Consider the following 23,259-nt stretch of genomic DNA (forward strand, 5'->3'; position numbering starts at 1 on the left):
CTTTGGACTGCTCTGGAGTAGGGTTGTACAATTTCAAGGAATGTTTGGATCTCCCCGCACCGTGTGGTTTGCTCCTTAGCTACTACACAGATTGCAATATAATGCTGCACGTTCAAGACGAACAGTAGCTCCTCGTAATCAGAAAAAAAAAAAATCCACTTTTTGCACATAGTTTGATCTTTTCTGAAATATGTTGCCAAAATCTGTTTTTGTTCTAGCTTTGGATCTTTTAGTTTTTCTTTCTTTCTTTCTTTCTTTCTTTCTTTCTTTCTTTCTTTCTTTCTTTCTTTTTCTTTTTCTTTTTCTTTTTCTTTTTCTTTTAAGGAAACAATTGACGATACCTTGTAACATCTGTGACTACTAAGGAAACCTATTTTGTAGATGCCTTTGAAGACACTAACACCTATTTCAGACTCTCGGGTGAGGAGGCAGAGCTAGCTCTTGGGATAGAAAGCTAGACTTTTGTGAGTTGAGTTGGTTGGCATGGCAACTGTTTCCAGGGCCAGGCCATGAGCCGCTCAATCAACTGGTCTGCTCTCTCCTGAGACCCTCTGTGTTCCCCATTCCCCAGTCGCCCCCTTGGACTCCAGGGGTATACAGGGCCTCCAGACTCTGGGGTCCAATCCAGTTTCTTTGGTGGTTGAGATGAAAGGCAAGAGAATCATACTTTGTTGTTTTAAAAGTGGAGCAAAGGCCTTTGCATCCACGGTTGTGTTTTGATGCCAGGATTTCCGAAATAGAAAATTTTAGGAAAAATGGAGTAATAACTATAGAGAATCTACTTTTTTTTTTATAAAGCACATGCATATGACCTATTGAGTTGGGTTGGTTTCCTCCCTGTTCATGAACAGTGTTGTATTTCTGTTCCTAAGGCAACTCGAAACAGTTTGCACACCTCTACTCTGGAGCTGAGATTTCTTTCACATAGATGACCTCGCTTCAAATGTTACCTTACTGATAGGCTTTTTCTTGTAGCGCTATTACCTTGTGGGAAGTTTTTTGTTTTGTTTTGTTTTCTTCAAAGTACACCCAATTTGAGCAGCCTGGGTTGGGGTGGGGGAGGGTCGAGGCACTCACTTTGGGGCGGGGGTACAGATAATTTTTTTAAAAAAATTGCACAAAAGAAAAATGAATGTTGAAATGATTCATTCAGTGTTTGAAAGAGACAGATCTGTTGAAACCATGGGTTTCATATTTTGTGTGTAAAAAAAAAGCAAAAACAAACAAAAAAAAACAAAAAACAAAACGGAGGAGGGGTTTGAAAGTTACATGTTTGGGGGTTTATTTTTTCCTGTATATAGCAATTTGTTGTCTTGATGATCAAATTTGTATGGTTATGGCCTGGAAGAATTATGACATCAGAGGCTCTTCAACTACACCGTACCTATGCTTACTGTTCTGTTTTTGTTACACACGGCTCTTGTGTGAAGGATGGGAAACTCTGTATTCCGCTGTTTGAGGATAGTGTCCATTCCTAGGCCGAAAGTTCCCTGAGTTCCCTTCTTAAGCCATTGCAACTTTACTTTGGATGATGTCCGACATTTTCAGCACTTCCTGTTCCTATAAACCCAAAGAATATAACCCTGAACATGAAGTGTTTCTAAAAGGAACCCTCCTTCCCAAGTAGACAGAGAAAAAGCCGGGCCTTTCTTCTGCCTCCCACCCCAGACCTCATTCACATGGGGGGTAAAACATCCATTTTTGGCTTTCCTTTTTTGATGTTTCGCAAGTAGAGGCCAGATGAAATGCAGAGCAGTTTCTCAGAGTTATATTCCTGTTCAGCAGTTGAGCTGGGTGGCGCAGACTGGACAGCGTCAGGGTAGTAAACAGACCCTAGCCTTGCTACTTCAATTTGGGTTCACGTCTCCTCCCTTACTGTGCAAGTTCTTACAGCTTAGATTGACCTTGACAAAAGGCAGAAGCGAGACAGCGCCTTTGGCTTTTCGCATCCCGACACCTGCATACAGAACGAACGTCACCTGTATTCAGGTGATGTGCGTTTGGCCAATAGACACCATCTACATGATTCCAGTCTCTAAGAACTTCCCTAACACTTTTTAACTGCGAGGAGTTAAGTCTTCCACTACAGATCACTTGGAGACTCCATCCACTTGCGTTTCCTTGTTCCTTTGCTGTCTGGATGGCTAATCTGAAGTGGGAAGCACTGTTTACAGTAACCCTTACCAAGATAATATACTGTCCCCTAGACTACCGAGCTGAGGTGACACTGGCTTAGAACTGTTGGAGTGAAAGATCAGTTACTAAGAAGGTTGGTGCATTGTTTTACTCCAGTTCTTACAGGGGCCCCTGCTCAGAAGGTATCCTCTCGTCCAAGGGTGGGGTGAAATGTTGACTAAATGAGGCATAACCATGGTAACCCACCATAGCCCCATTCTGTGACGACTGCCCCCTCCCCAACCCATACTGCTCAAGTGTAACTCCAGGTAGTGTCAGCTGAAAGGGGGTGCGGTGGAGTCCTGTCAGTATCTGTGGTGGGACTTTCAATAAGACAGTCTGCATCTCTAACCAGTGGAGTCTTGGCCCTAAAAGAACCTGAGATCTGCACCAGTTGAAGGGTTTTTATCATCAGGCTTCCAAACCCTCCAATCTCCATTCATCTGCCTCCCACAGGCCAAGCGGAAACAGACACCAAAACTTGGGCTGAGGGTACTACCATGGGGAGAACTAGGGAAAACAAAATGGTTTTTTTTGTTTTTGTTTTTGTTTTTGCACCTTATTGAAAAGAAACTTTTCAGTGCATACATAGTTAGGAGCTTTTATCGTGACAGGAGAACGTTTCCATACGCGTGCATACTCTCTGTAATTCCAGTGTAAAATGTCGTACTTGCACTAGCTTTTTTAAAACAAATATTAAAAAAAAATGGAAGAATTCATATTCTATTTTCTAATCGTGGTGTGTCTGTTTGTAGGACACACTCGAGTCTGTTTATTGAATTTTATGGTCCCTTTCTTTGATGGTGCTTGCAGGTTTTCTAGGTAGAAATTATTTCATTATTATAATAAAACAATGTTTGATTCAAAATTTGAACAAAATTGTTTTAAATAAATTGTCTGTATACCAGTACAAGTTTATTGTATAATACTCGTACTACTAATAAAATAACAGTGCCAATTGCAAATCTGAGTCTTCGACGTCTGTCAGATTCCCCCAAAGAAAACAGTGTCTGAGAGAGGTGAGTCCCTCTTCACTGCTTATCCACATCACATCAGTGCGCCCTGGGGACACTGGTGAGATGAGGCATGGATCCTATCTGCTCAACATGCTAGGTTTTGCTTCTCAAATAATTGGCAGCTTTGCACCTTATGTGGCCTGTATCAGGGCCGCCTTCAGCTTGGCTCCAAATGGTAAGTGAGCTATGGTTGCTTGAGTATATTTCCCTGCAGTGCATACTTCTTAAGAAACCTGTGGAACGGGGAAGTCTTCCAACATGAGAAGCCTGCTCCATGTCTGTCTCGGAAGTACCGTGCACAGTACTGGGCTCGGCTTTGGGATGGTGCGGCTTGGTGGTGGTTTAGGAAAACCATGGCTCTGGTAGCAGCAACCCCCAGGTATGCCATGCCGAGGTCGTTCTTCTAACTGAAAGTGGAGCTCACACAGCGGAGAAGAAAGAGGACGCCAGAAACAAGTTGAGAGTTCTCTCTTGGCCAGGGAAGAATGGGGTCTCTCCGCTCCTATTTTCTTTGTTATATTTCTGAACTATCCAACTGGGATCTGTCCCAACAAATCAGGCAGCCTAGGCTACGTAATAGCATGTGGCTCGTGAATCATGGGTTTGGGGTTCTACACATTGCATTTTAACACGTGGGAAGATCAGTAGCATGCCAGGAAGCCTCTATGGACCAGACTAGAAGCCCTGTTCCTGGTATGCACTGGGCAAGCCTTCTGCCTGCTCATGTAATTAGATACTAATAACAGTTTACAGCTCACAGTTATCCTATGGCTAGGATAACTCAAAAGGATGATTAGGAAAACACAATAGCTTGCTGCGATACTCCGAGGCATGCCTTGAAACTTGAAATGGAGAAGCATTACTCCAGTCCAAGACCAAAAGGTTCATGCTCCCCTGCCCTAGGGTTGTGCTTGCCTTTCCAAAGAAAATGCCCTCCTGTATCTATTACCTACTGGGGGAATGGGGACATTTATGTCTCTGCTTCCTTGTCTGCAGAGATGTAAGCAGGCAGCCTCTCATGCGACAGCCACTTCTGCCACCACTGCTCCCGTTCCATCACAGGAAGTCCTGTGCATGGGCGATGGGCCTTCTTCGTCCATGCTGTGTTTGCCGGAACTGAAGGATGCTCTGAAACAAGATCCTCTAGGCCCATTCCGATCACAGACTTACTCCAGCAAAGGGACAGTGTGTTCTTTTTAGGAAGCTTCTGCTTCGAGATAATCCTGGTGTCTGGGGTTTTGCAAGGGTTTGGCCTACATCTGCTTAGAACTAGAGAGCAAGGGACCTGCCCTTTGCTATGTAAAACTACTGGTCTGCAAAGACCCTTACAGAGGAAGGAGCAGAGTGGTATTGATTACTGCAGGGAAAGAAAAACAGAAGCCCAGGGCAAGGCCATCCGGAAGTGGTACCCATGCTGACCACATGCTATGGTGCCTTTGGGGCCATGTCTCTACAGTGGCGCATGCTACAATGTTAACACAGGGACCAGACCTATGGCGTTGTATTGAGCTGTTGAAGTGTTGTATTAAGAATGTGGTGGAAAGGCACAGGCCTGAACAGACCTGCTGCTGCCAGTCCACTTGAAAGGACTTAAGACTTCCTTTTCTTCTCACTTATTCTAGGCTCATTAAACTGACTTCAGGGCTTAAATATGAAACACATGCTCTGTAGGGTATACCAAGGGAGCCGGACACTAGAGACAAATGGGGTGGACAGGACGTGACATCCTCTAGACAAGTGCCACATCCTGTTTGCCATGAATACCCCTCTTTCTGCAATGACATTTGTGATGGCTAATCATGGCAAACAGACTAGGTTTAGAATCACAAAGAAGATAAAATGATAGGTGTGTGGCTGTTTTGGCGCTCCTGGAGAGGATTAACTGAGAAAGTGGGTAGCACCCTCCCCAGGGCTGGGGACCTGGGACAGGAGCATCCCCATCTCTGATTTCCTGGGATGCAGAGATAGAAGCAAGCAGCCTTATGTGCCCAGTCACAGACGCCAACTGCTCCCATCCTTCCCGACCGCAGTGGGCAGTACCACTTGACCTTTAACTGGAAGAAATCCTTCCTCCAGTAAGTTGCTTCTTTCAGGTATTTGGCCATTGTAATGGGAAAAGCCATGAGCACATCCAGCCTGCAGCCTTCCCAAGTACACTGCTCATATTTCTACAGGTGTAAGAGCAATTCTTCAGGGCTCTGGAGGGAGGTTGGAGAAGGGTTCAGAATACACACTTCTCAAACTTTAAGTGCAGTCTTACAATACCAGACTGGAAATGGGCTGGCTATCCCCCATGCACTGGTGTAGCTGGATCTTCCCTGCAGCATTAGATATGGTAGGCACCAGACAATTAACTGACCCTCACTCAGCAATACCAGTCTTTCCCCACGAATGTCGTATTTGCCTTTTCAAAGAAAACACTCTCCTGTGACTGCTGATAAGCCTTGTTAGGGGGGGAAAAAAAACCCCTCCTGACTCTCCTGAACACCAGTGCTTTGATACTGCAGGGCAGCTCTCAGGACTAAGTATGGCCTTTCTCCAAGACAAGAGTCTCTCTTCCCAGCCAATAATGGCTACCCTCCTACATAGCGACTCAGTCCTTCCCAGGAAGTAGTAATACAAGCAACTTTCTCGAACTCACATTCTCAGCCCCTTCTGGCCGCAGAGCACTTGGTTTTCAGCAAGACTTCTTCATGGCCTTTTCGTAAAACCTCCATGGGCCTTCAAAATGTTTTTGTAACCTCTTGGAGAGGGGCTGGTCTAGCTGAGCTGAAGCAAGGGGGTTGCAAGTTTGAAGTCAGCCTGGGCTAATAAGATGGGGAGGGGGGGCCAGCCTGACAAGTTGGAGATGAACTGTGTATCTGACATATGACACAAAAACCCAGGAGAGCACAGACTTGCTAGCTGCAAGCAGCTCCAAATAGACAGGCACACAAGTTAGCAGGGTGGGACAATTCATGTCCAGTGGCCCTGCGACCCTGCTCATTACATTTTTTTTTCTTCCCAGCTGCAAAAGCTACAGGTAGCAGTAGTGGGGTGTGAGCTACTTAGGCTCTGGCTCAGCCTCACACTACACTCCCTCCCCAGCCAGGGCCTTGGGTGTTAACCATTGAGGGTCACTTACCTGACTGGGAAGGCTTGCCCAGTGCTTGCCGCTTTCTAGGACAGTGCGCCTGAACATGCAAACTCCAGCACTCAGTCAAGATCATATAGCATTATATTAAAAGTGAAACCATTGTCCTTTTAGAAAGAAAACAAACCAACCGGCAGACAGAAAGGAGGGTGCAAGGGCTGGTTGAAACCAGAAGGCAATGAGTTCTAGGTGCTGACCCAGGGCCCCTCCAGCGCCCTGCTGCTGGGCCCCACACAGGCACTAGGGTGAGCCCCAAGGTCTCGGGCTACAAGATCAGGACAAGGACTCAGTCTCAGCATCTGTTGATAGCAGCCAGCCTGCAAGGGCAGATAAGGAGGGGAGGGGCGAAGCGTGGCGAAAGGAGACATCTGCATCCGGAGGTTAACCGAACACCGTATTGTGCTGTTGGGTCACCCGGATGAACGTGGCTCTCCTGCTGAGTTCCTTGAGCTTGGCGGCCCCTACATAGGTGCAGGTAGAGCGCAGTCCTCCGAGGATATCCAGAATTGTGTTCTCCACATCCCCTTTGTAAGGCACTTCTACGGTCTTGCCCTCTGAGGCCCTGAGGAGGGAAAAAGAGGGGTATGGAGGATTAATCTAGTTTTTCCCCCCTTAATAGCCAAGGTAGTATTCTTCCTACTGTAACCTTTATTTCTTTGACAGGGTTAGGATTGGGGCTACACATGCAAAGAGTGTCTGGATTATTTTCCATTCCCCATCACCACCTCTCCAGCCACCCCTGCTCTTTTCCTCTGAAGTTCCCCCACCCCATTCTCCTGCCCTTTTGGTTTGTTTCATTGTGACCCACTGAGTCGACTGACTCAGTGGATAGTGGTTATTTCCTAGAGCACGGGTCACCTCACCAGTGGTCACACCACTGAAGAAAACAACTCCCCTGGCAACAAAGAATTGCCCATAGCTCCTTGGAGAGGGGTGGCATGCTGCAAGGCCCTCCCCCATGCAGGGCCAAGTCTTACCCAGCTCACAAAGGTATTGGTGAGTTCGGGAATGCAGAAGCAATGTTATATCCATGGGGTGGTGTTGTGCCCACTCTGACTCCCTATGGAGACCCTAGCAGATGAGGTATTCCTCCAACCCTATAGGAACTTCCCTCCTCACCAAGGAGAGAGAGGCCTTGGTTAGCAATGTGAGACAGAGACACCCCTACACACATAGTCCCCAATAGTGACATTCTCTTTAACCATGTTCTTTCACTCTTATGGCTCCTATTTAGAAACCAACCACCAACTAGCCTAATTCCTCCCCGGAGAAAAGAGTCCGGCTGGGCTGCCTCCTGCTACCACCTCCTGCCACAGCCCCTCCATCCATCCATTTTGGCTGATAGAAAAAGCACAGGGGTTTGCTTCCCTACGCACCAGCTCTGTAGATGCTGTGTCCTCAGGGGAAGCACAAGACTGCCTAGGACCTGAGGTTCTACCCCGAAGATGCAGCCACTGCGCCCCCACAGCCTGTGTCCTTTGCCAGGATGGCCTTCGCCAGGTCCCACCACAAGCCAGTCCCATTTGTTCCAGTCTCTCACACACCCATCGCCCAGAGCCGGGGCTCAAGAGCTTATGCATGGAATGGATAACCCTCAGAACTTCAGGTAGTATCTCCACATTTTAAGACCATGCTTAGAAACTCTTCGGCTGGGCCTAATGCACAGGCACTAAGAGACATCTGTCTCCTTGTCCTTCATCCCAAGAACACCACAAAACGCCTTGTATTGCAGGTCAGACCTTGATCCTGCAAAATGGAGACATACTCTGTGCATACCTGAATGGAAACATGTCTGCAGGCGAGGCCCCAGGCGAGCCCTATTACAAGTAGCTAAACGTTCTAGAACTTTCAGTGCCTAGTCACTAACCAGAAAATAGAAACTCGTTGCCTAGAATGCAGGATGTGAACTTGCCTTCACCTAATGTGTGCTCCACACACCGTGCATGACGCCTAACACCTTAATCCACGGGCTGGCCATGGCTGCTTAGTGACTAGGACAGAGCACACCTGACACATCTGAGCTGGCTCAGATCTCAGAATCATGCCCTCACATACGCATGATAGCTGCCATGGTAGATGGTTCATGACCTTCCCAAGTTCTTTCCTCTTTGCTAAGGTGATGACATTTTATTTTTATGAGTAATCCACAGTGGGACCCCAATGTCTGCTCACCTGTAACAGCCAAGTAAGTGCTAATGATTGACAAGAGGCTAGCACAGCACTAATAACCAGGCAGCAGTGAAATATGAGGTCAGAGGAGGGATTTGAACTCATGGGACACTGGTAAGACTGCAAGTGGGGGAGAGACAGTAGCGTGGGGGCAAGCTGGCGATGCTCAGGCTGACTGTGGGTAGAGGTCCTGCTTCCTTCAGCATCCTAAATGGAGAACTCTTAAGATCTGAACCCGCTTCCCAGAACTGAGGCTCAGTGTTTCTGGGATACCTCCACCCCGCTGAACGTCCCCAGATGGCTTCTCCCTCAGAATCTGTATGGCTACAGCCTGCCCCGTTTTTCTCTGTCCACTGCTCTTTTGGGAGGACTCTCTGCAACAGTTGGAAGGCGGGAACATATATTTCAGGTGGAGCACAGAGGTGGCCACTCAACCATGTGGCTCAGTGTCATCTTGGCCCAGCACAGGCTCCACATGGTCCTCAGAAGGTGACTGCATGCTGGATAAGCAGCAGGCTTCTTGGCCAGAGATCCCAGGAACCATGATGATGGGAAGGGGCCCTGGAAGCAACCCTAGGGTTGTGCTCCACCTCTCCCTGAGGCCAACCCCATACCTCTTGCCCATCCGGCTCCCCCGACCATGTTTATCAAGGTTTGCACTTGAAGAGTCGTGACTGGGGGAGGGGTGGCACCTGCAGTCAGCTTGTCACACTCGAGCACATCCCACACTACCCACTGCTGCCACTCAGTGGAGTCTCGTGACTTCTCCTTACACAATTATGTCAGAATCCCACACCCTGGAAAGAAACTGTGGGGCAAGTGTCTGGGCACAGAGGGTGTGAGCCAGTGACGGGTAGGTTTCCCATCCTCGTGTGAAGCCAGCACTTTTTAAGTTCGTGAGACATTCTGCCCCGTGCTCCCTCCTGGAGCCCCTCCTCAGAGCTGGCTGCGATGAGCTTCAGGGACAAGTTCTTTGGTGCAGGGCAAGGCACCGGGTCTGCTCTGACTTGGGTTTTTTAAGAATCCATGAGGCTACTCTGGAAGTGAATGGAAAAGACCAGGTGACCTTGGGAAGGTTGTGAGTTTTAAAACCGCGCCATCACTGTAGAGCCTTGATTCTGCAGTCAGGTGATCCGGTTAAGCAGCGGAGAACATTGCCTGTGTTAACTGTCAGAGCCTGGGGGTGGGGCGAATGACTGGTGTAACTGAAACACTGTAGACAAGAGCATCCTCTATGAAAGATCCTGTCTGTCTGCTACACAGGAAAGACCACTCTTCATCCCCGGAGAATGAATTTATCCTAGGCCAGAGATGGAGGGTAACAGAGGTTGTTCACGGAGGGCTCTCTCGAGACCAGGCAGGACTGGTGTGTAAGCACATGAGGCTGGGTCATTCCCTCCCTGGATTAGACCTTGTAATCATACCTCCACCTTTCCCACACTTGCTTTGTACGTCCGTGCTTCATGCACAGATGCTGGGTCTATTTTAGCCCCTCCCGTAAAAGACCATAAATAGAGCAGCTCTAGCCGGACCGGCGGACAGAGCCTAAGCCATGCGGCAGCCATACCTGTACTCGGCGACGCCTCCCGCATGCTTCTTCATGGCTGTGTCCGAGCTCATGCCGTAGAAGAGTTTCAGCTTCTGCCCGTTCCTCTCGATCACCTCCCCCGCACACTCCGTGTGGCCTGAAAACATGCCTCCCAGCATGACAAAGTCTGCACCAGCTCCTACATGCCAACGAGGGGACAAAAGAATGGGGCAGAGGCAGGCTCAGAAAGTATAGCATCTGGAAAGAGAGTCTCGCCCGCTTCACCCTCCCCAACTCTAAGCACAAAACGGTTCAACATCCTTCCAAGACCAGAGACTGCAGGGAGTCAGGTGGGGGGAGGTCAGCATGGCCTTGAAGGGATGGGTGACTGGCTATGAAACCTTCCAAGCAGGTCTTGCTCCTTTACATCCATAAAGGCATGAAAAACTGCATGCATCTTACAAAGCACATTGTCTGGCCTTGAATTCAGTACTGTATTCTACAGGCTGGAGATGTACCTCAGTTGGTAGAGTGCTTCCCTCATCAGTCAGGGGGCCCTGATCCCAGCATAAACCAGGCATGGTAGCACATACTTGTAATCTCAGCACTTGGGAGGTGAAGGCAGAAGGATAAGAAGTGACTCAGGATCATCCTTGGCTATATCTATGGCTAGCCTGGGCTACTTTGAGACCTTACCTCAAAACCAAAAAAAAAAAAAAAAAAAAAAAAAAAATCAACAAAATTTCAAGTGATCTTTATATGCTGCCTGTGATGGTTTGTATATCTTTGGTCCAGGGAGTGGCACTATTTGGAGGTGTGGCCTTGTTGAAGTAAGTGTGTCACTGTGGGTGTAAGCTTAAGACTCTCACCCTAGCTATCTGGAAGTCAGTCTTCCACTATCAGCCTTCAGGTGAAGATGTAGAACTCAGCTCCTCCTGCACCATGCCTGCCTGGATGCTGCCCTGAACCTCTGAACCTGTAAGCCAGCCCCAATTAAATGTTGTCCTTTATAAGACTTGCCTTGGTCATGGTGTCTGTTCACAGCAGTAAAACCCTAAGACTCTGCCCTTGGGTAACTATGGGTGCCAAATATGATGCGTTACAGTTCATGTGTTACAAGCTAATGCCCAGTTTCCTAACATGATGGATTCTAGAGGTGAGGCCTCTGGGAAGTCATGCAGGTTACAGACATGAAGGCCTCAGGAGCTCTGAAAAACACTTCTTTCCCTACGTGATGCCTTGGTCAGGCTGTGGGACAGGAAGAAGATCTTCTCTAAGGCTCAGGCAAGTATCAATGTATCTTGGGCATCCCAGCCTCCTCTGCCACGGACCTAACTAACGTCTGTCAACTGAACAGTGGACTAGGAAGCGAGACACTAGCAATACTCTCTCCTTCTGAGTCACTGAGGGTTCCATTTGGAATTGAAGTGGTCCATAATGGGTGTAACAGTATCTTTTATTTGTCTGATCGAATTGTTATCTTCGAGGCCCACTGCCTCAGTCTGCTAACCTAGGCCTAGTCCTGGAAGCTCCTGGCCTCTAAACAATCTAATCTAGGCCTAGAATGTTTTTAGCCTCTGAGACTTACTGCTGAATAAGCTCACCCTTTCTTGCTTTTACTAAACTCTGGCTGGTTAGTCTAGTTAGCTGTTCTGACTCAAAATTCCTCTCCAAGCTGATGGATTCAATCTGACATCTCTCTGGGCCTCTGACTGAATTGCTCTGCTTGGCCTCAAACTCTGGAAAATCTGTTCCCATCTTCTTGCTTCTTCTCATTCCCTGGTTCATTTTGCCTTCACCTCTGTCCAGCTTTTTCTCTCTACAACTCTCCAGGAAAACTGTCTCTGTCCTCTCTCCATCCGTGTGGCTCCCTCTTATGTTGCCTCTCTTTACTCTCTCCTCATGAGAGTTGGGCATGTCCTATTTTGTCAAATCTTTCTCTGATTCATCACATTGTCTGCCACTCAGTCAGACATCACTTTCAAACACGGGTGCTTTCTTCTGCAAACTAAATTTTACATTCATTGTTTGGGATTAAAGATGTGTACTAAGAGCATGTCTATATTCCAGCTAGAGGGATTAGAGGTATATGCTAAGGACTGAGCCATACCACAACTAGAAACAGATTTTTTTTTTCCACCAGTAAATAACACAACCTCGGGGCTCACCTCAGGGCTCACAGTGTGATCCTGAAACAGGGTGCCGAGTCATCAGGGAGTAGGACAGACCAATAGCAGATGAGAAGCAGCCTTGATGTCCCTGCTGTGGTCATCTTATAAACACTTATAGATGTCCCTGCTGTGGTCATCTTATAAACACTTATAAACCACACACACACACACACACACACACACACACACACACACACACGCCAGGGTACACAGAGTCAGCTCCACTCTGCTCCCTCTGTTAGAAGGTGACACTGAGTGGAGCTTGCCCTGGTAAGCAAGGCATGGACTCCAGTGTGCCAGCAGCAGCTCCCAGACACCGATGCTGACCATCCCCCCCCCCCACTGTGCTTTTTAAGGAGGCAGTGGAATAACTGGTCTGGCCAGACCTCCTTATGAAGGAGATCACCAGCAAGAACCCTGAGCACAAATCTGCTACCCACAACTGCTTAAACCGGTCCCTAGTGACTTGTATTTCTCAACACTCAAACTGTTTTCCAATTGGCTTTTCCTAGACACACTCTCTGTCCTAGGCCCCTCTCTGTGTCCTTGGTGCCTGCAGGACTGCACTGTAAACAGAGCAGGACAAATGTCTGAAGAAAGCTGAGCAAGTGAAGGGACGGCACCGAGCCCGGGGACACAGGGACACAGTACCTCCTGAAGGGCAGTGGCTTTTAAGTGGGTTTAGTTCCCACTTAGTGCTATGGTCCGTGAGGCATACCAGGAAGAAGCCCACACTAAGTAATGTATAAGGATAAGGCCAAGGCCACAGCTGCTAGAGAACTGGAGTTCTCCCAGCACCTAACTGTAGAACTGTGACCTTCTCTTCCCCTGGATAGGCAAGATAGAGGAGGGATTGTGTTCCCTTCCACAGCTGGTCATGGGGCACACTTTTTTTTTTTTTTTTATGATATACTTTGGGTTGCTAAGAAACTGAGCCAGCAGAACCCTGTCCAGATGTTCTCTCTCTGCTATAAAGACCAGGGGCTGGCGAGATGGCTCATCAGGTAAAGGTGCTTGCTCCCAAGCCTTTCAATTACTTTTGTTGTTGTCACTGAGACAGAAAGTTTCCTCTGACAATGTGTATGTGTGTAGTGCGGTGTAGTGTACCGCTGAGGCCGTACAGCGAGTTCCACTTTCTATGTGGTTTGTGGAAATAGAACAGCACACTCAGGCTCAGCAGCCCTATTTTACCACCCTTTCGTGAGATGTGAGATATTAGTGTGTGGCAGGAGCCAGGACCCCAGAGGCCCCACAGCAGAGACCCTGCTGGGTTACGGTGGACACTGCTGCCCTCTAGTGGGAGCAGCCTGCTCAGCCTTCAGCCAAGACTGGATCCAGCCTGGTTGAGGTGGGGGCTGCTCCAGGTTGAGCCAAAACATCCTGGCGGTATCTGTGCAGCAGAACAAGTACTGTGCGGAGTCACAGGAGCGCTGGGTGCTCCTCTCTCTCAATGAAGACATCACAATCCGACCCCCTCCTAGCACGTCACCCCAGATCCACCTTCTGAGCCCCCGGCTTGCTCAGCACCAGACCAGAAGCCAAACTGAGCCAGGAATTTATTAGATGGGAATGAAACCCAGGCAAAGAGAAACCCCCCCCCCATAAGCTCAGCAGCCCCTCGGGGGTTCTCTTCTCCATCTGGTTCTTCCAAACTGCCCAGAGCCCCTTCTTCCCTGTCAGCCTCTGTGGCAGGGCTGTCCCTCGTACTTACCAAAGGCTTTGGCGACATCTCCTGGACATGTGCAGCCTCCGTCCTTCAAAGGAAGGAAGGAGAGAATATCAGCAAGGTGGGAACCGGACAGACCATGCCTCCCCAGTGAGGAGGAGGGAACCGGGAACCACCTCCCTCCCCTAACCAAGCAGCTGGTGCACCAGCCAGGAGAGACGGAAGCTGGGCTCAAGTACCTACGTCTGGGGAGGAGGACAAAGTGTGTCAGACTGGCCATTGCCCTCAGCCACACCATTATATAACATGCCCAGCCACTCCCTGCTCCCTCCCTCCCTGCCTGTAGAGAGGTGAGATTTTATTCCTTCTGAGCGCCAGATTATTTTAAGAGCTGAGAAAAAGGGCAAGGAGCTGGCTCCTTTATCTCCTCAGCTGCCTTGCGTCTCCAGTCCATCAAATTTCCTTTAAAAACAAGGGCTCACTGCTGGCATCCACTCTGCCCACACAGCACAGGCTGGCCTCACAGGCGGGCAGCGGGATAGGCTGCGACCTTAGGTTACAGTATGTGGTTCAAAGTTCCTAGGATACAGCCTTCGCGTGTTTCCTTATTAGCGAGACCCCAGACGCCCAGGCTGCAATTTGCCATCCTAGCAGAGCCTGCCTGGGCGATACAGGAAGAGGTGGGTGATAATGCCAGCACCAGAGCCCTGGAAGCAAAACGAAGACATGGGGAGAGGTGAACATAGCCACGGCGACACAGCCAAGGGCAGCACGGGCTTGACAAACACCAAGACCTGAGAAAGAAGAGCCTGTCTTCAGACAGTGGGAGCCAGCCACTCGGAGCTGGGCACTTGGGTTAGGAACAGAGAACACAATACATCTGTGGGGTAACGGGTCAAAGCTGGCAAGGCAACCACACCTCTCGGGTGGGAGGTGGGGACACTATCTACAAGAGGGGCAAGAGCATCTCACCCCGAAAGAACTCGGCTCTGTGACTCAACGCTCTTCTGTTCTGCTGGAGACAGAGTCTCACTACATCAACCTCCTGAGTGCTGGGGTTATGCCTGCATCCCTGCACCATGCTTCTTAGTCTTTCTCTGTCACCTCATTGGCCCCTATCCTCCAAGGAGGCGGGTTCAAATCCTGCTTCTTAGCTAACCTTGCTGATACATGCCTATGATCCCATTACTCAGATGGTAGAGGCAGGAGGAGATGTGTACACACACATTTGTATACATACATACTATATATACACAATACACACACACATATATATACACACACATAAGCAAATGTTTTTAATCTGTTGTACTTGCTTTCAGCTCTGATCAGTGGGGAGGTGTTGAAGACTCGGTCTTTCCTTGCAAACATTTCTAATGGTAATTATTTACTCGGCCAGTCTACTTTGAGAGTCAGACTCTCTGAACAATGTATCTGGGCAAAGCCCTCAGTGTGACAATGCCACAGACACCATGCAGCTCTGCCAGGCTTGTTCCTCTTTGCTTCCAAACATTTGCTTTCTACTTCACACGTCCCTTGCTTACCCCGTTCGCTTTCTAGAGTTTTATCTTGGATAAAAACCAGCTGGAGGAGCGGGACAGGCGGCTCAGCAGGTAGAAGTGGAAGCCATGCAAACCTGATGGCAGAAGTCAGTGCTAATCCAACCCAGAACCCACAGGAAAAGCAGGATGTGGTGGCACACACCCATAATCCCAGCATGCACTCGGACCCCAGCATCCCTCTGATGCGATGTGGAGACAAGAGGTTAAGAGGCAGCTAGCCTGGGGTACAAGGCACAGCAACAAGAGACTCTGCTTCCACACAGTAGAAGAAAACTGACTCCCGAAAGGTGTCCTCTGACCTCCAGTCACGGGCTCCGATTATATAGACACACAAAAATGCATAAAAATCAAAGCCAGCTCTACGCACAGGATTTCAAACCATAATCAGATGACATAAGCTCAAGCTTTCGTTAATCTGGGTCCCCAACAATGTGACTTCAAAATACTCTTTGCTCATTCCTAAGCAGCATTGGGCTACACTAGGATTTATCATGTGAGCAACTGAAAAAAATCACAGGATTGTGGTCAGGACTAAAGCCTGCCTCAGAAGCCCTGTGTCACTGAGACCTTAAGAAATACTTCAGGCTGGAGAGATGGCTCAGCTGATAGGCACACTGCTCTTCCATAGGACGTGGGTTCGATTCACAGCACCCACACAGTGGTTTACAACTGTATATTCTAGGGGATCTGATGCCTTCTTCTGGCTTCTGCAGGCACCAGGCACACATCGGGTATGTGTATGTGTGTGTGTGTATGTGTAAGCAAAAACAATTATACACATACAAGTTCTTAAATTCAAAAAGAAAAGCCTATTTTCCAGTGGAGCCAAAGTCCTTAGTTAATGCGGCTGCATAATACCATGGAGAGAATATTGTATCCACAGAGTCATCTGTTCACGTTGCTGATGTGCACACTTACAAAATGGGTGATGCACACCCAACATGCCAGAATACAAGAGGTGTTGAGTGTAAAGCACTTTCACACCCTATGTCAAGAGGATGAAATTAGCACCTTCTACAGTTTACAGTTCAAGGAATCCCATAATGCTCTAGGAAGACAGAACATGAGGTACTGTCCTGTCATCTAAGACACACACACACACATACGCACACACACGCACGCACACACTCACGCACGCACGCACACACACGCACACACACCCCTTCACATGCTGATAGTCAGCTGCGTCCTGGGCAAATAAATATGCAAGGCAGGAATTGACAAGCACTGCCTGTCTTGTTTATCAACATGGCTAGTGTTACGCTTAAGGACAAAAGGCACTGTGGGATAGGAGTGATTTGGTTCAGGAATTTTCGGCAAGCCTCTTCTGATTAAAAATAATTGCTCGGGGGGCTGAGGTGATGGCCCAGCCGGTCAAGCATTTGCCTCCTAGTTGTGAGGACCTGAGTTTGAATACCCAGAACCCATGTCAGCACCAGGGTGCAGCAGCCCAGGCTGGCAGTCTCCACATAGCCACAGATGGAGACAGGAACCTCATGCCAGACAGCTAACTTTGCCTGCATAGGAAAGTTCCAGGCCAATGAACTACTAAGTCTCAAAGAAAAGGTGGAACGTGCCCGAGGGCTGACCCACCTGGCTGTCCTCTGACATCGCATGCACGCACGCGCGCGCACACACACGTGCACCCACATACACAGTATGGCTCAGGCCTCTGAAGAGAGGATGGTGGGAGCAAGCATGGGGCAGGAGGAGGAACTCAGACCAAGTGCCTCTCTCATTCCCACATTCATACCTTAGAAAGATGACATGACCTCCCCTCAGGTGCCAGCAGTAGCCATTCGAGATGTGTATGTGACACAGGGCCACTGAGACCCAGGATGGCAAAGATCACTGGTAAAGGGACTTACAATCACACCCTAGGCTTTGGGGCTCTGGTGTAACCCTGCCCTCCAGATGTCACAAAATTGGAACAACCGTGATGACCTGCACATGAGACCCTGGAAAGGTCAGGTTCATTCACACGTCTTCCTAGAGGGAAGGGGCGGGTCTGATAACTGTCCCCACCCTGACAAGTCCAGCAATGCACACCTTCCTGCCTAGCTGTGTGTGGGGAAGGCGCATAACAAAGGTAGTGGGTGGCTGCAGCTGGGACTGCACTCATGCAGCACTGTGAGGTGATTCTTTGCCATGATACAGCTATTACACACACACACACACACACACACACACACACACACACCTGTAACTCCTTGCCACTGCGCTTGTGAAGTAAGCCCCAATAACCACTGGTTCGCCAAGCTGTATTTGGGTGGGATCATTTCCTTGTTCAGGCATCAGTGTCTAATCTGGGGTGAACGGACCTTGGTTCCTGTCTCCCCTAGAAAAGTCTCACAACAGAGCTAACCTCAGAAATCAGTAGCTCATTGGGATACAGGCCAGGAATGTGTATGTAAACACAAGCTTCTTGGAGAGGTTCTCGGAGCTAGATCCTGACAGAAACTCTGAGAGCCTCTGGCCGGCAAGAGCCACGTGTTCTTGGGTGGCTCCAGATAGATTAAGTGTCCTTGCTTGCAAATGCAGTCACAGCTCTGTCAGCTTTTTTACACGCCACTTCAATAAATGTGTGTTTTTCTCAGTGGGGCAAAACCTGAAAAAGTACTGTGTGTGTGACAGAGCTACCATTAACCTTTTTTCATTTATTCTTTTGTGAAGCACACAATACAGTGGTTCTCAGCCTGTGGGTCACAAGCCCTTTGGGTGTTTAATGATGCTTTCACGGGGGCTTCATATCAGATAACCCACATATCAGATGTTTGCTTTATAACTCACACAGTAGCAAACTTACAGATATGAGGCAGCAACGAAATAAGTTTGGGTTGGGAAGTTAGCACAACATGAGGAATTGTATTAAAGGATCTCAGCATTAGGAGGTTGAGGACCACTGACACTGCAGATATTTTCTGAACGAACGGGTGAGCAGATGCCTGCTGAGTGAGGAAACAGAAAGCAGAGGCCATGTGCAGTGGGAGCCAACATCTGGATTCGAGCTGCGGTTATGACAAGCCATCTGCAGTACTAGCTAACACCTGGTGTCTACAGGTTTCTTCCTCTGAGTGCTGGTGAGGCAAAGCCTGCAGGACTAGAATGCCACCGTGAGGCTACCATGAAGTAGAAGCCAGAGCGTGAGATCTCCTCAAGCTGAGGTGTGCAGCCAAAGCCACCAAGGCAGCACTCTACAGTAATGCTGGCATTGAGTTCTTACATTTGGACTTGCAGGAAAATCTATCAGTGAGTTCATATGGAAGCCTGGCCTAGCGACTGCCTAAGTCAAATGCCTGGAAGGTTTGATACAGTCAAGTCAAATCAGTACTGTTAGGAACCATTAAAGATATGCCATCGCCCCAAACGTATGCAATATGTAATTGTACAAGTATACAAAAATGTGCATGGATGGATAGATGGATGGATGGATGGATGGGAGAGGGGAGAGGGGAGAATAGAAAGACAGGGAGGGAGAGAAGTAGATAGATAGCCTATCTTATATAGCTATGATTTTTCTACCTGTTTGTTCAACCAACCACAGATAAAAATAGTTAATAAAAAAATCTACACCTGTACTAAATGTGCACAGACTTTCTTGTATTCTCTAAGCAATGCAGGGTAGTGACTGTTCACCTAGCATTTACACTACATTAGGTAACCTGGACATGATTTAAAGTATAAGGGAATGAGTATGGAGGTTATACCCCAATACCAACCCACTATACACAGGGACTTGAACCTCTGTGGACTGTGGTTTCCCATGGGTGTGCTGAACTGCATCCCTAGAGAATGCCAAGGAACTGCTGGGCATATCATCCATCTACCCATCCATGCATCCATCCATGCATCCATCCATGCATCCATCCATGCATTCATCCATGCATGCATGCATGCATCCATCCATCCATTCATCCTCCCATCCACACATCCATCCACCTCCCATCCACACATCCATTCATTTCCCATCCATGCATCATCCATCCATCCATCCATCCATCCATCCACCCACGCACCCATCCATCCATCTATTCATCTACTCATCCATTCATCCATCCACCCACCCACCCACCCATCCACCCATCCATCCATCCATCCATCCATCATCCATCGACTCAACTAACCAAGCAGGTACCATGGTCCACCACAGCATGGGCCCCGTAGTAAGCAACTCAAATCACATAACTCTTGGTCCACATGGCAGTTCTGGGAGTGATGTGGATGCAGTAGGTGCGTTTGATGGCTGCTGCTGATCACCATCCCAAGCGGTCTGCCAGAATTCTGGTGCCATGTTCAAATCCTTCCTTCCCACACCTTGACTGCCTGCCTGCCCACAACAAGTCACAGGTGAAATGGAAGCGTCCGACTGCCTCAGCTTGCTCCTCCTCCTTCCTGTCAAGGTCCCCCCACCCCCACCCCACCCCTGACTCAAGGTCTGAAGCTAACCTCCCACCTGCACACCCCTCTGCTTCCTCACCAGCTCACAAGTTCCCACGGCCACTGGGCTCTCCCTAGCTGCCCGGAATCCACCTCGGTGCCTGTCATGCCCCTCAGAAATCAACATGAGCCTACAAATCCAGAGTGATCTTGTTCCTCTGTAGCCATTCTTAAAAACCGGCCCATGAGGCCAAAGCGGCATCTTCCTCCTGATGCATCTTCAGGGCATCTTCAGCCCCTGAAACAGCAACTCCACTGTCCAAGCTTAATTCTGTTCCCCACCACCCTTCTTAATCCTTTCCAGGGGAGCCAGCCTATTGGCTGCTGAAAAGCCCACCCACTTGCAACCTTCTGCTTTGACATCATCAATAACTTCCCATTGGGCTAAGAAGAAAGCCCCAATTTTTCACATCCCTGCCCCCGACATACAGAGTTCTTAGCTTCACTCACCCAAGAACTCATCTGTGATCTGCTTTTCTACCCCTACCCCCTCCAAACAGTGACTTCGAGTCTTGTTCCCCCCCCCCCCCCCCCGTGTTCTTCAACTTCCTTCTGACTTCCTTCTGTCATCTCATCTGTAACAAACATTTCCCAACTCCTGAATCTGAGACAGGATGACCTGCAGCCTGCCCCTCCCAAATCCATGACTGACATCCAGATCCCTCGCATGGGTAAATGTGATATTTTTGGAAATTGGGTATTTGAAGGCAGCATGGCCTCTCAGAGCCAGGGCAAAGATCTCCCCCAGGGTCCCCAGAGGCTCCCAGACCCTAATACTCACAGAGATGATGTGGCCCTTGAGGCCATGGGCGGAGTCCGCACACTCTATCACGGCACTCAGCTGTGGGTAGCCCACGCCTGTCTTGGTCCGGGTGGTGCACACAGAACCTGTACAGAAAGAGAATTGGATCCACGGAGGGTTCTGCATGAGTAGAACACAATAGAAAATGATACCCCTTCATATGGCCCTGCCCCAGTGAAGGGGTGACTTGTCCACACCAGTGGACATCTGCTGACTGGCCAGACACACGGCCTCACTATATAGCACCCCACTAGCTATGAGTCCCTCAAATAGTCACCATCATCAAGGGCAACTGACCTACACATCATCACCCACACAACCTTCAATGCCCTTCCTGATGCCATGTTTCCCCCCATCCCCTGCAATGGCTAAGCATGGAAGCCTATTCTCCCTCCGCATATGCAGATTCAACTTCCAGGGGTAACCAGGAATCCTCCCGGCCATCTCCTGTCTTCCTTACCTCCACCTTCTGTCAAGTCACTTACCCCTCTGTACCTCACTGCCCAGCATAGGGCACTGAAGCCTCAACACCCACCTGGTGTGGTTGTAATGGAATGGATTTGCTTATCACAGGGCTTGGCCTTTATAAACCCTTGGAGTGAGGAAGCCACACAACTGTATTCCTATTACTCGACCCTGGGTCAAACACAACCCAGCTTCCATCTGTCTTAATCGCATGCTGTATCCTGTATACTTCCACCCCATCTCCCTGGACGAGTCCCCACTCAGCCTAGAGCAGTGCTTCTGAACCTTCCTAATGCTGTGTTGACCCCCAACCATAAAACTATTTCATCGCTACTTCATAACTGTTGATTCTGTTACTGCTATGGGTCATAATGTAAGTATCTGATAGGCAGGATATCTGACATATGACCATTGGGAAAAGATCGGTCGACCTCCAAAGGGGTCGCAACCACTGGCCTAGACTCTGAGGTCAGCTTGGCTTTCAGTAATCACGCCAACACGTGGGTATCTCCCTTGCCTCTTCCTGCCCCAACATCCCATTCAGTCCTGGCTGTGTTCTTTCAGTTTCAGGGAACACCCACCAGTATCCCGATCCTATGTCTGCTCCTCTCTCCCTGTATACTCACTACTGACTTTCCTGCAAGTTCCCTCCCACCTCAGGGCTTCTTTTTCCTCTGGGTTTCTTCTCTCTCCCCTCCCCTCCCCTTCCCTTCCCCTGTCCTCTCCCCCTTCCTCTCCCTTCCCCACCTAACACTCCCTACTGTCCCACCAAACCTTCCTCAGTTTTCAGGCTTCGGTCTTAAAAGTCACTGCCCCAGGGAAGCTGTGCAGCCCATTGTCTTTTGAGAAGCTCATTTCAGTGTCTTTTGTGTGGGAGCGCTGAGGACTGTTTTCCCTGCCGAGTAGTAAGCTCTGGAGATTTCACACTCCCGTCTGCCCGACACCAGGACACCACTGAGGAGAACAGGCCTCATGCACAAGAGCGCTATAAATAGCACAGAAGGAACGCAGGAACTCAAGCATGAGTCACTCCTGCTCCACTGAGGCTCACCTCCTCCTGCAGGACTTGTGGGGTCTCTTAAGTGCTGCTTTTGGAGCAGGCCAGATACTGTTTCTCTTGCTCAGAAAGTTATTGACTGCCTAAGTGGCTGGCAGTGAGGAAAACCACAGGTAACAATGGAGCTTGAAGTCTCCCTGTAGGTTAAAAGCCTGCCTGTTTTGTGAGCAGATGGGGGCAGGCATTTTTCAATAAATATGCTCACAGTCTCCTCCTTGTCATAGGTCACACAGCACAAGGAGGTCCTCTTCCTACTGCAGCACTCACATGCATGGTCCTTGCATGAGTTTCCCGTCTGCTTCCTTCTTAAAAGACTGTCTTTGGGGAGTAGAAGGTTGTTGCTTTGTGTGTGTGTGTGTGTGTGTGTGTGTGTGTGTGATATCACATCACATGCCTGTGTGTGATCTGCTGTTGTGATCTGCTGTTATTTTCAGTCCCAGATCAAGTATCTACAGTTTTTTCTTTCCTTCTCTGATGCTAGTGTCTGGGTAATGATGCACACCAGGGCAGAATGTCAGAACATGGCGGTGAGGATGTAGGCCTGGCTATGGGAAAGGGGAAGACAAACACCAGCCAGTCTCAACAAGAAACTGCAGCTCACAGGTTCAGGCCGGACAGGCACTAGTTGGTTCCTTCGTTCAAGAGGCCTGTGGCTAGCCCTGGTAGCTAAGCAGTGGATTAGTAGCAGGTGGGGAGCCAGTGGGCCACAGGTCATGTTCAAAGGTGGCCTCTTAGTCACAAGTGTTTGGGGCTCCTTCAAGCATTCATGTGGGCGCAGTCATTCCCATTCATTAACTGTTCTTGTGGATTCCCCACTGACCTTTCTCTTCAAAGTGTATGGGTCATCAGTGGCTTTTGCGGTCTACTCTCTCACACTAACACTCCACATGTCTGCTCGGGTAGGAGGTGCTTGAGGTCACCAGAGAGCAGTTGATTTATATCTCGGAAGCTTCGTAGGGAAGAACAGATCTCCCAAAGGAATGTGCCTTGAACATATTGGTGAGTACAATATGGTTCCTACATAGCCTCCTTCCAGGAGCCCCAAGCCCCCAAGGCCCCTGCTCCCCAGTCATCCCTC

The 23,259-nt window shown here is 49.0% G+C and overlaps 1 protein-coding gene across 2 annotated transcripts in view; it reads right to left on the minus strand.

Moving 5' to 3' along the window:
* Positions 1–6,390: 6,390 nt before the first annotated feature.
* Gmpr (guanosine monophosphate reductase) overlaps positions 6,391–23,259 on the minus strand; it is a 40,383-nt gene continuing 23,514 nt past the window's right edge. For both annotated transcript variants that reach the window (XM_052157621.1, XM_052157622.1), the window contains 4 exons: positions 20,639–20,745; positions 13,904–13,946; positions 10,061–10,220; positions 6,391–6,886 (listed from right to left, as the gene is read on the minus strand). In XM_052157621.1, coding sequence (XP_052013581.1) covers positions 6,706–6,886; positions 10,061–10,220; positions 13,904–13,946; positions 20,639–20,745 — 491 coding nt within the window. In that variant the 3' untranslated portion in view covers positions 6,391–6,705. The remainder of the gene's footprint in view (positions 6,887–10,060; positions 10,221–13,903; positions 13,947–20,638; positions 20,746–23,259) is intronic.

This window comes from Apodemus sylvaticus, chromosome 14 (genome assembly GCF_947179515.1).
Source record: "Apodemus sylvaticus chromosome 14, mApoSyl1.1, whole genome shotgun sequence".
Lineage (NCBI taxonomy): Eukaryota > Metazoa > Chordata > Mammalia > Rodentia > Muridae > Apodemus > Apodemus sylvaticus.